At 43.8% G+C, this 16,450-nt stretch overlaps 1 protein-coding gene across 6 annotated transcripts in view; it reads left to right on the top strand.

The window, feature by feature from the left end:
- Window positions 1–16,450, top strand: part of LOC119971760 — a 131,127-nt gene that overhangs the window by 91,784 nt on the left and 22,893 nt on the right. For all 6 annotated transcript variants that reach the window (XM_038807823.1, XM_038807822.1, XM_038807824.1 and 3 more), the window contains 4 exons: window positions 5,846–5,972; window positions 8,353–8,702; window positions 11,048–11,173; window positions 13,970–14,624. In XM_038807823.1, the coding sequence (XP_038663751.1) occupies window positions 5,846–5,972; window positions 8,353–8,702; window positions 11,048–11,173; window positions 13,970–14,624 (1,258 nt within the window). The remainder of the gene's footprint in view (window positions 1–5,845; window positions 5,973–8,352; window positions 8,703–11,047; window positions 11,174–13,969; window positions 14,625–16,450) is intronic.

Here is a 16,450-nt window from a genome sequence, read left to right as displayed (position 1 = left end):
TCAGTTGAAAGGAATTCAAGAGTGGCGTGTCCCTGTGAGGAAGAAGGATAAATATGGTAAATTTCGGGAACCTTGGATAACGAGAGATATGGTAGGCCTCGTCAAAAAGAAAAAGGCATTTGTCAGGACTAGAAGGCTGGGAACAGACGGAGCTTGTGTGGAATATAAGGAAAGTAGGAAGGAACATAGAACATAGAACAGTACAGCACAGAACAGGCCCTTCGGCCCTCGATGTTGTGCCGAGCAATGATCACCCTACTTAAACCCACGTAACCCGTATACCCGTAACCCAACAATCCCCCCATTAACCTTACACTACGGGCAATTTAGCATGGCCAATCCACCTAACCCGCACATCTTTGGACTGTGGGAGGAAACCGGAGCACCCGGAGGAAACCCACGCACACACAGGGAGGATGTGCAGACTCCACACAGACAGCGACCCAGCTGGGAATCGAACCTGGGACCCTGGAGCTGTGAAGCATTGATGCTAACCACCATGCTACCATGAGGCCCCTTTTTTTTTTCTTTTTTTTTAAATCATTCTTTAATTGTTAGTTGGATCAAAATCCTGAAAATCGCTATGTCCCAGCACTGTGGTGGTAATTTCACCCTATGAATTGCAGCATTTCAAGAAGCAAGGAGTCAGGAGAGCCAAAAGGGGTCAGGAAAATCCCAGAGCTTTTTGCACAAAAAGCAAGAGGGTAGCCAGGGAAAGGGTTGGTCCACTGAAGCGCAGGGGAGAGAATCTATGTGTGGAGCCAGAGGAAATGGGTGAGGTACTAAATGAATACTTTGCGTCAGTATTCACCAAAGAGAAGGAATTGGTGAATGTTGAGTCTGGAGAAGGGTGTCCAGATAGCCTGGGTCACTTTGAGATCCAAAAAGACAAGGTGTTGGGCGTCTTGAAAAATATTACGGTGGATAAGTCCCCAGGGCCTGGTGGGATCTACCCCAGAATACTGAAGGAGGCAAGAGAGGAAATTGCTGAGGCCTTGACAGAAATCTTTGGATCCTCACTGTCTTCAGGTGATGTCCCGGAGGACTGGAGAATAGCCAATAGTGTTCCTTTGTTTAAGAAGGGTAGCAAGGATAATCCAGGGAACTACAGGCCGGTGAGCCTTACGTCAGTGGTAGGGAAATTACTGGAGAGAATTCTTCGAGACAGGATCTACTCCCATTTGGAAGCAAGTGGATGTATTAGCGAGAGGCAGCACGGTTTTATGAAGGGGAGGTTGTGTCTCACTAACTTGATAGAGTTTTTCGAGGAGGTCACAAAGATGATTGATGCAGGTAGGGCAGTGGATGTTGTCTATATGGACTTCAATAAGGCCTTTGACAAGGTCCCTCATGGCAGACTGGTACAAAAGGTGAAGTCACACGGAATCAGATGTGAGCTGGCAAGATGGATACAAAACTGGCTAGGTCATAGAAGGCAGAGAGAAGCAATGGAAGAGTGCTTTTCTGATTGGAGGGCTGTGACTAGTGGTGTTCCGCAGGGGTCAGTGCTAGGACCGTTGCTGTTCGTAGTATATATAAATGATTTGGAGGAAAATGTAACTGGTCTGATTAGTAAGTTTGCGGACGACATAAAGATTTGTGGAATTGCGGATAGCGATGAGGACCGTCAGAGGATACAGGAATACAGCAGGATTTAGATCGTTTGGAGACTTGGGCGGAGAGATGGCAGATGGAGTTTAATCTGGAAAAATGTGAGGTAATGCATTTTGGAAGGTCTAATACAGACAGGGAATATAGAGTGAATGGTAGAACCCTCAAGAGAATTGACAGTCAGAGAGATCTAGGTGTACAGGTCACTGAAAAGAGCAACACAGGTGGAAAAGGTAGTCAAGAAGGCATACGGCTTGCCTTCATTGCTTGCCTTCATTGGCCGGGGCATTGAGTATAAAAATTGGCAAGTCATATTTGCAGCTGTACAGCACCTTAGTTAGGCCACACTTGGAGTATAGTGTTCAATTCTGGTCGCCACACTGCCAGAAAGTTATGGAGGCTTTAGAGAGGGTGCAGAAGAGATTTACAGGATGTTTCCAAAGGAGGTTGAGGGTTGTAGACCTGATAACGGTCTACAAAATTATATGGGGCATAGACAGAGTGGATAGTCAGAGACTTTTTCCCAGGGTAGAGGGGTCAATTACTAGGGGGCATAGGTTTAAGGTGCGAGGGGCAAGGTTTAGAGGAGATGTATGAGGCAAGTTTTTTACACAGGGCAGTGGATGCCTGGAACCCACTGCCAGAGGTGGGACGATAGTGACATTTAAGGGGCATCTTGCCAAATACATGAATAGGATAGGAATAGAGGGGAAGTGTAGAAGAGTTTAGTTTAGATGGGCAGCATGGTCGGCGCAGGCTTGGAGGGCCGAAGGTCCTGTTCCTGTGTTGTACTTTTCTTTGTTCTGTGCTGCCTCATTCTGGATCCTTCCATCCACGTGAATAGTTTTTCCCTACTCTGTCCCGATCCCCTAATATTCTCTTCTCCAAGGAAAACAACCCCAACTTCTCCAATCTATCCATGTAACTGAAGTTCCTCATCTTTTAAACCATTCTTGTGAATTTTTTCTGCACTCTGCCCAATGCCTTCACATCTTTCCTAAAATGTGGTACCCTGAACGGAACGCAATACTCTAATTGAGGCTGTTTTATACAAGCTTAACATGATTTAGGAGCAGGGAAGTTCCAAAGACTCAGGACCCTCTGAAAGAAAAAAATACACATCATCTGTCTTAAGTGAGCAACCCTTTATTTTTAAACTATGAACCCTCCCCCCCCCCCCCCCCCCCGTTCTAGATTCTCCCATGGGAGGAAAAATCCGTACCAATAATAATCTTTGTTGTCACAAGTAGGCTTACATTAGCACTGTAATTAAGTTACTGTGAAAAGCCCCCAGTCGCCACACTCCGGCGCCTGTTCGGGTACACAGAGGGAGAATTCAGAATATCCAAATTAACTAACGGCATGCCTTTCGGGACTTGTGGGAGGAAACTGGAGCACCGGGAGGAAACCCACACAGACACAGGAAGAAGGTGCAGACTCCGCACAGACAGTGACCCAAGCTGGGAATGGAACCTGGGACCCTGGAGCTGTGAAGCAACAGTGCTACCCACTGTGCTACCATGCTGCCCATTCATACTGTCAAGATCCCTCCTTGCTTTTGTACTTTGTTTCATTAAGAAGTTACAATGCAAGTAGTAAAAGTTTTAAAGTACAAGAATGCTATGATAACATACAAATTAGACAATGAAATACAATCTGTCAAAGCTTAACACCAGCAGTATTCTGATGTGATTAGCCTCAAATGGCCTTGTGAGAACACTTGAGTGGTTTATTTTCCATTTGAAAATATTCTAGTATCTGAAGAAAGACACGTTCTGTTGAAGCATTTTATCTTGCACTCATCAGGACAGAAGTGCAAAAATAACAATTACAAAGGCAACAACAATTTATACTACATGAGAGGAGAGTGCTGATCAGTTGACAAATGGAGTCTGGTAGAGGCATTTCCATAGCGAATGGACCAGGGAATAGTTAACTACCAAGCTCTTGTATAAATTCAAACCTGGCAGTTAACTCTTCCCTGGTGCATTCTTCATGGCAATGCCCCTACTAATGAGAATCCACTTGTCAACCAATCAGCACTCTTTTATCCTACAGTATAAATTGTTGTTCGCTTTGCAATTGATGTTCTTGTGGATCTGTCCTGATGAGTGCAAGATGAAAAGTTTTGACAGGATGTCTCTTTTATCAGCAATACTCAAGTTCTGTCCAGTTGAACAACTTGTAGTATCTAATGTTTTACGTGCAACCGTATATATGTCAATCCTCATTTGAACCAGATTTGGGCCTGCAGATTTGCCCAGTCAACCAGCCTATGAAGATGGGACATAAAATAAAGACATGGTGTTCATCAAGAGCACACATAGCTACACGAGGTTTTGACAGTGGGTGGAATTCCTCGCTCCCCGCTGCTAAGATCAGGAATCCCAATCGGCAGCCAAATCCTGCTTCAGCCCAAAAACGGGATTCTCAACCTCCAGTACCGCCCCATCGCCCATAGGAAGCATGACCCACACTGGGGGAAACATACAAACAGCTCATATGCATTCATTGGAATGCAATCAACATGCTGGAAGCCCCAAATCTCTCTCTCTCTCTCTCTCCCACCCCCACTTTCCCCCAAGCGGAAACCACCTGACGGGGGCAGGGAGGTTACCCCAAGGGCCCTGGGTGGGCTCAGGCAGTGGGTAAGGTGTTCCTCCCAGGATGGGGACCTGTGTCTGGACTGCCCCTTCCAGCTCTGGGCAAGCTGAAGATTGCTCTTGGCATGGTAATCTCAGGCAGCCCAAAAACAACAAGTGCTTTTGCTTCCTCTTTTCTAACCACATAAAGCACTAAGCATTGTGCCAGTAACTGTCAATCCTAACAAAGTTGTTCATAAACATTGCGGTTAAGATCAATGGAGGGCACTTCAAGATGCATTGAAGTGTGATGGAGAAGAAAAACAAACCATCAGTCTGCTTTATTTAAACCATTAAGCTGTCAATCAAAGGCTAGTTAAAGGTATTGCACTGAAATTGAATGAATGCTGAGCATATCAAAGGATCTCAGGATTTCAAGGCATTTAAAGTGTTGTGGCCTTCATCGAAGGCTCAGACACTTCAAAAAGCAATGATTTTAAATGCATGGGGCTGAGGGAGCTGATGTGAGGCTGGGGAAAGTTTTCCCGGCTTGCATCTTCAATCAACTCAGATCTGCTCATCATCTGTCAGGCAGAAACGTTCAGGATGAGAAGACCACTTCAAAGTTTAAACAGGTCAGAAAAGGATGATTATGAACAGAGGCTATGGGATCACCATGCTGGGAGTGATCTTTAGGTTTCCCACGGCTGGAAGGGATAGTCCAGACATGGGGACCCCATCCTGGGGGTGGGTCCCGGGGTCAACCCCTTACCTACATTCCGAGCCCATTTAACCCTCGGGTCTCTTGGGGGACCCTCCCTCTGCAACCTGGCAGCATCAGAGATGTACATGAGCAATGGGCTAACCTTGATCTCTTCTTCCCCACCCAATCCCTTTTTGGGGCCCAGCATGCCAGACTAGGGGTCAGTGCCAGGGGACAGTGTACCAGGGGCGGGGCACAGTGGCTGAGTAGAGGGCTGGACCATTCGGGTCACCCTCATGCATGTGTGGGGTGACCTTATTTATGCGGGTTGGGGGTAGTGGGAGGTAGAAGGATGCCCTCCTTGATGAGGGATTGGATGTGCTACCCCTGTCAGCAGGGGGAGGGGAGCTCAACATTTGGAATATGCAGTCTCTGGCCCCAGGGATTGTTCAAAATGGCACCCGAGACCAACAAGTGCGGGAAAAGTGCACATTTGCTGCTATTCATAAATTTGCACAATAAAGGTATGAGAATACCACCTTGGTGGTACTCCTCACGCCAGCAGGAAACAGTCAATTCACAGCTGGCACGAACACTTTGTTTCTGAAACAGAGAATCCCGCCCTATATTTTAGCTTAAATGCTACTGATACAACAATATTCTATATAAAGCTTCATTCCACAGAGAACATGCAAAAATGCTTTTATTGCAATAATTAACAAGTAATATACATTGAAAAATATCATCCTAAACGATCATGTACACCTACTGATCTTAAGTTAGAGATTTATGTACTTCATGAGAGAGGCCAGTTTAGGATTGAAGAAATTCTCTGTTCAGAATAATTTTGCCCGTAAAAAATATACCTCTGACAAACCCTTAGAGCCATGATGCTCATTGCCCTACAACTGTAATGCTTATTTCTATTTATTCCTTCTGCTATTTATAGGAATCGATGGATCTCTCAACTATTGAAAATAAGCTAAACGAAAAGAAGTACAGCAGCAAATGGGACTTTGAATCAGATTTTAGGCTTATGTTTGACAACTGTGAACATTACAATGGGAAAGGAAATGGTTAGTTTGATATTTGATCATCTAAAATGGTTGCATTAAATTATTTTATACCAAGTCTCTCGGAGCAAGGTTAATGCTGTTATGCTGTGAAACCATGTATGTTTGATCCTGGTGCTGGTCAGTGGTTTGAGCAGGTACGTGTAGAGAAAAATGTTAATGACATACTTTCTTGTGTCCCTGAATGTACATTGCTTGTGTTCTGGGAACCCCATAGGCTGCTTTCCCCTTTGAGGAGGAGAGGTGACTGGCGGTGATTTAAACCTGAGGGTCACCACACCTCTAAACCGGCCACTGGGATCCATCACCTTGTCTTCAAAGGTGCATGACATGGGGATCTTGTTTTGAGGCTGCGAGTACTTCACTGGGGGAGCCATATATTCTTGAATGTTAAATAGGGGTTTTAGCTCTAAATTTGCTTTCATGCCATTCTTATATTATACTTGCGTGTCGCTCTGATCAATGTGTTATGATCCCTTACGAAACTAATACTTTGAAAAAGAGAAATTTCAACTTTCCGCCACTAGCTGAAACAACAGAATTTGATGTTTCATGAATTTTTTTCCTGTAACAAAGACAAAAACGCTATTTACTAAATACTATTTTTGTAGGCAGTTTATACTTTAAACTGCAGAGCAGAATTTTTAACACAACCATAAGTATCCACTATCAGATAGTCATTCAATTCTCTAAGATTCAGACTTGAGGTTTTATTTCCAATCTTTTCCTTACCAAATGACATAGGAGCAGAATTAGACCCTTCAGCCCATTGAATCTGCTCTGCCATTCAATCATGGCTGATGTTTCTCATCCCCATTCTCCTGCCTTCTCCCCATAACCATGATCCCCCTATTAAAAAGATCCTATCTATATCTGTCTTAAAGACACAGTGATTTGGCCTCCATAACCTTCTTCAGCAAAGAGTTCCACAGATTCACTACCCTCTGGCTGAAGACATTCCTCCTCGTCTCAATATTTAAAATTTTTTTTAGAGTACCCAATTCATTTTTTCCAATTATAGGGGCGATTTAGTGTGGCCAATCCACCTACCCTGCACATCTTTGGATTGTGGGGGCGAAACCCACGCAAACACGGGGAGAATGTGCAAACTCCACACGGACAGTGACCCAGTGCCGGGATCGAACCTGGGACCTTGTCGCCGTTAGGCAGCAATACCACTGTGCACCATGCTGCCCCTCATCTCAATTTTAAAGGATCATCCCTTCAGTCTGAGGCTGTGTCCTCGGGTTATAGATTTTGCTATGGTGGAAACATCCTCTCCATGTCCACTCTATCTAGACCACTCAGTATCCTGTAAGTTTCAATAAGATACCCCCTCATCCTTCTAAATTCCAATGAGTACAAACCTAGAGTCCTCAACCGCTCCTCATATGACCTTGAAACTTTTAATTCCAGAACTGTCTTTCAAAGTGTGAGTTTTCCTGGAGACTTCTTTCTCAAGCTACTAGGCAAACCTTCCAGCCTCATTTTAACTTCTCATGAATTTGGTCTTTCCAATTTGCACGTGAGCACCCACCCACGTTCCTGCCAGGTGAACCATAGTGAATTTTGACCTCTAGTTGCTTTCTCTCTCCCGGACCATGGAAGATTAACTATATGCGTTTTCGTGGATTTCTTACAATTCCTTCCCCCTCAAAGCCCATTTTCATGGCACTATGAACCACCTTATATCCAGGTAGAAATACTGTTAGCTATTCTTAAGAGCCCACCTCTTTCATCTTGAACTAAATGGACAGTTCAAAGCTCAATCTGTCCACAACCTGACATTCTCAACATTTTTCTGGAACGTTGGAGACTCTCAGTCTATCCACTGTTAGCCCACCGACTGCTTCCATTGTCTCGGAAGCATAAAAATTTTCAAATACTGCACCTTCTTCCCAGTAAAACAATCTGGGGTCCCTTTAATCTCTAAACAATCTAACTATCCAAACATGAGCCCTTTGTTTACTCTAATTTAATGACACAGTCCCAAAACATAATCTTATAAACCTCATAATTGTAACGATTATATTACACAGGATAAGATATAGGGATTTCATTGGTTTTGAATTTGCATGAGGAACAAGATAATGCAAGTATTGAAAGATTGTCTTTCAATATATGCAACAAAACAAATAACGTTTTGACTTGGTACAATGAAAATATGCTCTGGATTATTGTATACAAAGATTTTTACTTCAAGCTGAAGGCATATTAATAATTCGACATCATTCATGTTTTGATAGAAGTATGACATTAGGTTCTGTTAATGGTGGAGGAATTTTACTATTTTAGTTGTATTTTAAAGATTTTGATTTTAAGTGACTAATTTCCAACTTATCATTCAAAAATTTCTTTCCTATCATAATTGACTTGTATTTAGAGTACACCCTGATGGCCCAAGCTGTGGAGAGGTGCTTTGACAAAGCAATGGCCAAGTACTTTCCCATGGATGAAGTGGACAGCGATGATGATTTCCGAGCTAAAATGATGTGGGAGAAGAAAGACAAGCACAAAAGCAAACCCAATTACTTGGCTAAGGATGAAAGTGAAATACTGACTGAAGAAACTGAACATGTTCTTGGAATGGAAAAAGTAAATGGTTTTATAAACAGTCATTCAGCCTGTGATGACCCACAGATGATTGCTGATCTTAAGAAGGAGGGAGATGCTGAACAACAGCTTTGCAACACGCTACCTTTGCCAAGCCAAATGCCAACTATGGAGGAAAAGGCAAGAACATTTTCTGGTTGAAGACTTTTCTTTCAAAATATTATATTGTGCTTACTTGATCCCACTTTCTTCCCTGAGCTGCCCTATTCAGTCAGGCGAGACATGTAGGTCATGTGCTAACCAAGAATACAATTGGCTGACTGACCCCTGATGCCCTCTGAAATGACCTAGAAACCCTGTCAGTTCTGAGGACAGGGGAGGACAGGGAACTGGGTAGAAATGAAGATGAAGAAGACCCCACCTTAGGGCAATTAATGAGCAAAGATGGTGGACTTGTCAGCTTTGCCCACATTCCACTAACAAAGTATACTTACGGAAGAAAAGAGGCACATTTCCATTTCCCTGTCATACCATTTCCTCCACCCAACTCGAGTGCTACTTTGTGCAGTGTTTTTTCAGTTTCCAGTTAGTAGCTGACCAAGCCCACTATTGTGGAAATTAATTTTGAGTTACAGGAAATGCAGAACTTTATGAAAATCATAGAACCTTATAGCACAGAAGGAAGCCATTTGTCCCATTGTGTTGTGCTAATGCCGGCTGTTTGAAATGGCTATCCATTTAGTTCCAATCCCCAGCCTTTTCCCCATACCTCTGCAACTTACTCCTCTTTCAGGGTATGTCCATTTGCCCTCTGAAAGTTGCTCCTGAATCTGATTCCACAACACTTTAGTTATTACCTTTCAGATCTGAAGTATCGGTGGTTTGATTAAACTGACGGCCTGTATTCCGTTTGTTCAGTATGTATTCTTGACACCGGGAATATTCTTGTGGTTATTAACACTAGGCTACGGGCAGCACGATGGCGCAGTGGGTTAGCCCTGTAACCTCACAGCGCCAAGGTCCCAGGTTCGATCCCGGCTCTGAGTCACTGTCTGTGTGGAGTTTGTACATTCTCCCCGTGGTTGCGTGGGTTTCGCCCCCACAATCCAAAGATGTGCAGGCTAGGTGGATTGGCCACGCTAAATTGCACTTTAATTGGAAAAAAATAATTGGGTACTCTAAATTTATAAAAATTAAAATTAACACTAGGCTAGGATTTTATAATGGTAATGACGACAAAACTGTTTGGCATTCGCTGTCCATTACTCAATTGAAACTGACAGCAACCTCAGGAGTCTTTACATGCACAGATATAAATCCAGAGGTCACTGACTATAATCCTATGCTTCTCCATAGGGTAGGAATGTCTTCTCAATGGGAAACCTATGAATCAAAGGACTTCCACTTTTACACTGTTAGTCTCACTGTAAAAGAAAACTTGAAAAAACTGCACCTTGATGAAGTGTAACTGGAGTTTTAATGGAGCTTTAATGGAGCAGTAATTTCATAATTACTGCTCAACACCCTCACTGGCCATAAAAAGCTAATTTTATATTTGCAGAATACCAGATTTTGGAAATGCATGCTACAGATATTGATAGATATTTGTGGGCAGGCTTTTTTGAGGTCGGTGGTGGGTGCTGTTGCCTCACTGTTGACCACAAAATCCAGTCCATATTTTAAGCGAAGTCATATTATTCTTCCATTGACTTGCTGAATATTTTCCCGCTTGCTTCACCTTTTATTCTCCTCTTGCTTATTCTTTATCACTTAATTTGTGTAGCAGGACAGTCCAGGCTGTCAGGCCTACTCCCACAACAACATTCAGTGCTACTTTATATTCGGCTGCTGAGTGCATATTCTTTTGTTGCTTTTCATTTTAAATTCTTATCCTTCTTCCAAATCCTCCCTCTCCCAAGCCTAGTATCTGGCCTTGTGCTATGCTTGGAGTTTCAAAAAATTACCACCGATCACAGCATGAATGTTGCTATTGGCTGACAATGGAACATGGGACTTCCAGTCTTTGTCACAGTGCAGTATCAAAAACATAATTTAGTCTTTGAATCACTGCACAGGGTATTCTGAACTGTCATCAATAAGAACAATGGAGAAAATAATAATCTTCCATTTAGCTTGGACTAAATAAACAGCCAGGATGATTTAAAGTGGTGCATTCTGTGAAGCTGGATGGTGCCAAGGATCAGATTAACACTAAATGTAATCATTTAGCCACTCAATTCCAGGGCTAATAAAATAAACTGTTTTGGTGGCGTTGATGCGGTGGGGCAAAACTTGTCAGTAAGATTGTGCCAAACTGGGCGGCATGGACCAGCTGGGCCAATGAGCCTGTTTCCATGCTGTAAACATCTATGACTCTATAACATCACACAGCAAATGAAGTAGAGGCGCATTGCGGGAGATTGTCTAATGAACAAAAGCATGAAAGGGAGTACAGATTTTCCTGGTCATTGTGCTTGATTTGATTCTACCTCTGACTACTAAATCACATTTTATTTGACATATAGCAAAATTCAACCAATGGCCCACACCCAAGTTCTGAAGTCATTCATCAGCTTCAGGCTCCTCGATTACCAGGACGGACTGTTATGGAACCAATACGGAAACGATTTCAGCAGCAGTATCGGATGCAGGTATAGTCTAAGGCATATCAATATCCTGGGCACTCTTGGACTACAGTAGCTTTAAAAAAAAAAATGCAAGGAATTCTGTGAGATGGCCTCTATCCATTGAAATAATTTAATAGATTTTCAAGTTAGAACTGTTAATATGCCACCAAATTGTTTTGACACCTTGTTCCTGCATCAAAGCAACTAAGCAATGTCATTACAAAGCAAAACTTTTTTTTTTAAATTTGCTAGTTAAAATGTATCGAAATACCCGGGGAACATGGATGGGGGATTTCGGGGATGGTATAGAGCGGGCATTAGACAGCTGAAGGACCTGTTTATCGACGGAAGGTTTGCGAGCCTGGGGGAGTTGGAAGAGAAATTTGGGCTCCCGCCGGGAAACATGTTTAGATATCTGCAGGTAAAGGCATTTGCTAGACGGCAGGTGGAGGGATTCCCTGCGCTCCCCGCGAAGGGGGTGAGTGACAGGGTGCTCTTGGGGGTCTGGGTCGGGGAGGGGAAGATATCCGATATCTACAAGCTTATGCAGGAGAAGGAAGAGGCGTCAGTAGAGGAGCTGAAAACGAAGTGGGAGGGGGAACTGGGGGAACAGATCGAAGACGGGACATGGGCTGATGCCCTGGAGAGGGTAAATTCTTCCTCCTCGTGTGCGCGGCTTAGCCTCATCCAATTCAAGGTGCTGCATAGGGCCCACATGACTGGGACGAGGATGAGTAGGTTCTTTGGGGGTGAAGATAGGTGTGCCAGGTGCTCGGGGAGTCCAGCGAACCATGCCCATATGTTCTGGGCATGCCCGGCATTGGAGGAGTTCTGGAAGGGGGTGGCGAGGACGGTGTCAAGGGTGGTGGGATCCAGAGTCAAGCCAGGATGGGGACTCGCGATCTTTGGGGTTGGGGTAGAGCCGGGAGTGCAGGAGGCGAAAGAGACCGGTGTGCTGGCCTTTGCGTCCCTAGTAGCCCGGCGAAGGATTTTGCTACAGTGGAAGGACGCGAGGCCCCCAAGCGTGGAGACCTGGATCAATGACATGGCGGGCTTCATTAAGCTTGAGAAGGTTAAATTCGCCCTGAGAGGATCGGTGCAAGGGTTCTTTAAGCGGTGGCAACCTTTCCTCGACTTTCTGGCTCAACGATAGGGTACTGGGACAGTAGCAGCAGCAACCCGGGGGTGGGGGGGGGGGGGGGGTTGGGGGGGGGGGGGGTTGGGGGGTGGGTGAGGGGGTTGGGGGGTGGGTGGGGGGGGGACGTTGATTATGTTAGCTTATTTTATTTAAATTTGATTTATCTAATTTTAATTTATGGTTAAGTTCTCTTGTTTGGGGGGGGGGGTGGGGGAATGTGATACATGTGATGTTACGGTATGGGGGGAATTGTGGGTGTTATGGGGCTGTTTGTTGCATATTACTGCTTTTTGCTATACTTTTTGTTATATTTTCTGTAAAAAATTCCAATAAAAAAAAATGTATCGAAATAAAAGCACTGGTAAGTGGAATATTGATATTGGAAATATAATGTTTCGGCTGGGTGAGACAGTGAGTTGCCTGCTATTGTTTCACGTTGGAATTTATTCCAGTCTGATTTACATGAAGCCTCTTCTTTCTGTTAAAGTTGGGAAAATCTCAGTTAAGTTTCTCTGTGCCACAATTCAGCACTAATTGACAATCTCTCTGAAGAGAGGTTGTAATGCAGGCTGTTGTGGCAAAGGGAGAGATTCATCTCTTCATGGCAAGTGTGCTTTTCTGAAGCACATTTATTGAGGCAGAATATTGTGAGCTTAACTTTGAACCCATTGCCTGATATAACTGACCTGGAAGATGTAAAGTGTTTCATTCCTGGGAGCTGACATCCCTCACTTTCATGGTGATGAGAATGTGAACTTAACAGCAAGAAAGCTGTATTTATTTTTGTTATAAAGAAGAGCCAAGAACTTGGAAAATAAGGAAAGATTGATTTAGTATTAAATTGTGTTATAATCGAGGACGAGCTCTATCTTTTTCTCTCGCTGAACCGTATTATTTCAGAATGAGTAAGAGCACTTGTGAGGCTGGATTGACCATAACTTGTTCTTAAGCTTTCTGCATTGCAGATCTGAGGTAGCCATTAACTCAGAAATGGTCTGGGGATGGTTTTTTAAAATAAGTTTTTGGAGTAATGCAAAACATATTAATTATAAAGAAGTATTTTAAATACTGCAAATGTAATGAGCTGACCCAAAGTTGTCTCAAATCATAAAATATCCAAGGACTGAATTTTTTTGAAGGCGTTGGAAGTCTCGCCACTGGGGCCAAAAGCAGGATGCCACCCCCCTCCATCACGGTGTGGGACCCTGGAATGGCATTTTTCTGGGGACGGCCTGTCTCTATAAGAGCTGCTAACCCAATCAGAGGGCGGTTAAAATCCTGGAACTCCCTCCCTAACAGCACTGTGGGTGTACCTACACCAAATGGACTACAGTTCAAGAAGGCAGCTCAACACCACATTCACAAGGACAGTTGGGGATGGACAATGAACGCTGATCTGGTCAGTCACGCCCACATCCCATGAAAAAATATTTTAAAATGATTTACTAACCATTCTCTCAACGTGTCATGCCACTCTCAATGACTCATGCACATATATGCCCAGGTCCCTCTACTCCTGTACCCACTTTAGAAGGGATTACTCCATCTGATAGCAACATAAAAATAAAGAAATCCATGAGATGGCCTTTGAAGTTGTCTTTATTCTGTAACCGTTGAAGAATTTTATGTCCATTTAAGTTTTCTTTGTTTTCTGTTTCATAAACTTTCTCTTTCCCTTTTAGCAACAAATGTTGATGAATGGGACACCTGCATCAACTGAATCTAATTCTGCCAGTTTACAAACAGCCAGTCTTTCATCAAATGGTCATGGAAATGGATCTCCGCATACTGCTATGCCTGCTATCACCACTGATGTCCAAGCACCAACACATTCCCCTGTCTGTAGACCAAATAGATCTACAAATCTGAGTCTTCCACAGACTGAGACAGAAACTCCCAGCTCCCACTCATCTATTGCTGTCCCAACGGCACAAGGAAACAGAGAAAGAATTGTATCCCCAAATACACAAAGTAGTGATTGTCACATGACAGATTTAAATCAGACTAACGGACCAGAATGGCCTGGATACATGTACCACTCCAGTCACCATGCTCAATACAGACAAGCAGAAGGAAAATCTAATTCTGTGCCACCACGGGGAGTATCAATGGAGCATGCAAACCCTGTTGTGCAGAACCATCTGTCAGCAACGAACAACTCAACAATTGGTACTGGAAGTCCTGTTAAAAATGAGACCTTACCGAACTCATGTGGAGTGTCTGTGGAGAACAATGAACTACATCCATGTCAACCTTGCAAGCAAATTTCAGATTTTAACATGCATAAATCTCCCCAAAATCGTCTTGATCAAACTTCTCAAAGACCACCTGTTAAAGGTAACGCATTTTAATACCATAGGCTGTTGTAAGAATTGATTTCATAACTAAACTATTTGTCTGATTTTTTTTTTTAAATCTTCACAATAAAATGTGAAGTTTTTTTGGCCACCTAATATTTCCAAATCTTAGCTGCCTTTCATAAAACACTTGCGAAATGTAAAACATTATCACGGAGAAAGGGGAAGACAGGCTTCAGTTGCATTCTGCTTAACCTCCCAGTCTGACCTTTAAGTTGGAGAGGAATGAGGCTGCAATAGTCCCTGAGGAGCATTAAGTTGTGAGGAGAGTCATTTTGTGCCCTCCTGACATTGCTGCAAGTTTCATTACACTTGAGACTATCCAACATCTGTAGAAAAGCCCAGCAGAACACTCTTGAGCTGAGATGTGGAATATAACTTCTAAGTCTCTTCCCAGACTTTCCAGTGACTGAAATATGCAATCTAGCAGGTTTGGAAATTTAGCATTTCATTCGCACTAATTGGTATGTTTGACATATGCAGTATCCAGTAAAAACGGGAATGTGGTATTTCCTAGTTTGAAGCCTGTGCGCACTCCTCAGAAATTTATCTTGGAAGGACAAGCAGACTACTGCCTTTAGCTTCCTAATGACTCTTTGAATTTTATATATCAACTGCCAACACATGAAACCCAGCAAGAATGATTTAGGGCTGGATTCTCTGTTTGGGAGTCAATGTTCTCCCACTGGAGCTGAATCACTTCTGGTTTGCGCTGGCAGGAAGTACGTGGCGGGGAGCGCAAGGGATTCCATTCTAAATCATAACATTGGGCCACACACTCAACATGCCCCCCCTCCCCCCCACAACGGAAATCCTGCAGCCCCACCCTGCTGACAAGTAGGGGCATTACCCGACCCCCCCAACCACCACCACAGGAATGAGAGTGCGAGACATACCACTGACATAATTCAAAATACATGCACACTGCATAAAATGCTTCCAGGTATATCTGCTTTCAAAGGACCTTACAGCAGAGAAGAGACCATTCATGCCTCTGCCATCGCTTTGAAAGAGCCACCACATACAATCTATCCCACTCCCCTGCTCTTTCCTGCAGCCCTCTGGTATGTTTGACATCTGGAATTTAATAGAATCTATGGCATGGAGACAGGCCCCTCCAACCAAACTGGTCCATGCCAACCAAAGAGTCCAACTAAGCTAACCCCATTTGCCTGCATTTGGCCCATATCCTTCTAAACCTTTCCTATCCATGTATCTGTCCATATCTGTGAAATAATGTTAAATTAATGTGTCTGCTCTGTAGAAACAGATGATGGAGCAAATTCACTCCACATTGACTGGTTTGAAACAGAGGGTAAGGCATGTATAATCCAACCTTCCTGCTGTTTACCCACCCGTCCCTGACCAGAATGGGATTTTATGGGGATGGTTTAGGCATCATGCACACCTGCCTGCCTTTAGGCCTATTGAAGCTCTTAGACCTCATCATGCCTTCTTTGCTGTTTTATCCAGGGCAGTGGGAGGCCATGCCATTTGGAAAGTCCAGCAACTTTTGCTGAGTGGGTTAGTGTCGGGCAGGAGAGGTGGGGGAAGACTAAGATCATGTCCACAGGATGCAATCCCCATCCCAAGATCACATTGCCCCCTTTGCAATCCGCCTCTAGCTCCTCAGTTCCAGCCTCCACCTCCCTCATTGGGGTCTGTCAGCCTGACCCCAGTAAAATCGCTTTACTCTTAATGTCCGGTTCCAGTGACGGTCTCAATTGGTGAATGCTAGTAATCCCAGCAGTGACCACTGCTGCCGCATGGCACATAAACCTATGATGCACTATCAATTGACCACAG

The sequence above is a fragment of the Scyliorhinus canicula genome, chromosome 9, assembly GCF_902713615.1.
Source record: "Scyliorhinus canicula chromosome 9, sScyCan1.1, whole genome shotgun sequence".
NCBI classification, from domain to species: domain Eukaryota; kingdom Metazoa; phylum Chordata; class Chondrichthyes; order Carcharhiniformes; family Scyliorhinidae; genus Scyliorhinus; species Scyliorhinus canicula.
The sequence above is the reverse complement of the archived record's forward strand: the minus strand, read 5'-3'. Positions and strand labels throughout refer to the sequence as shown.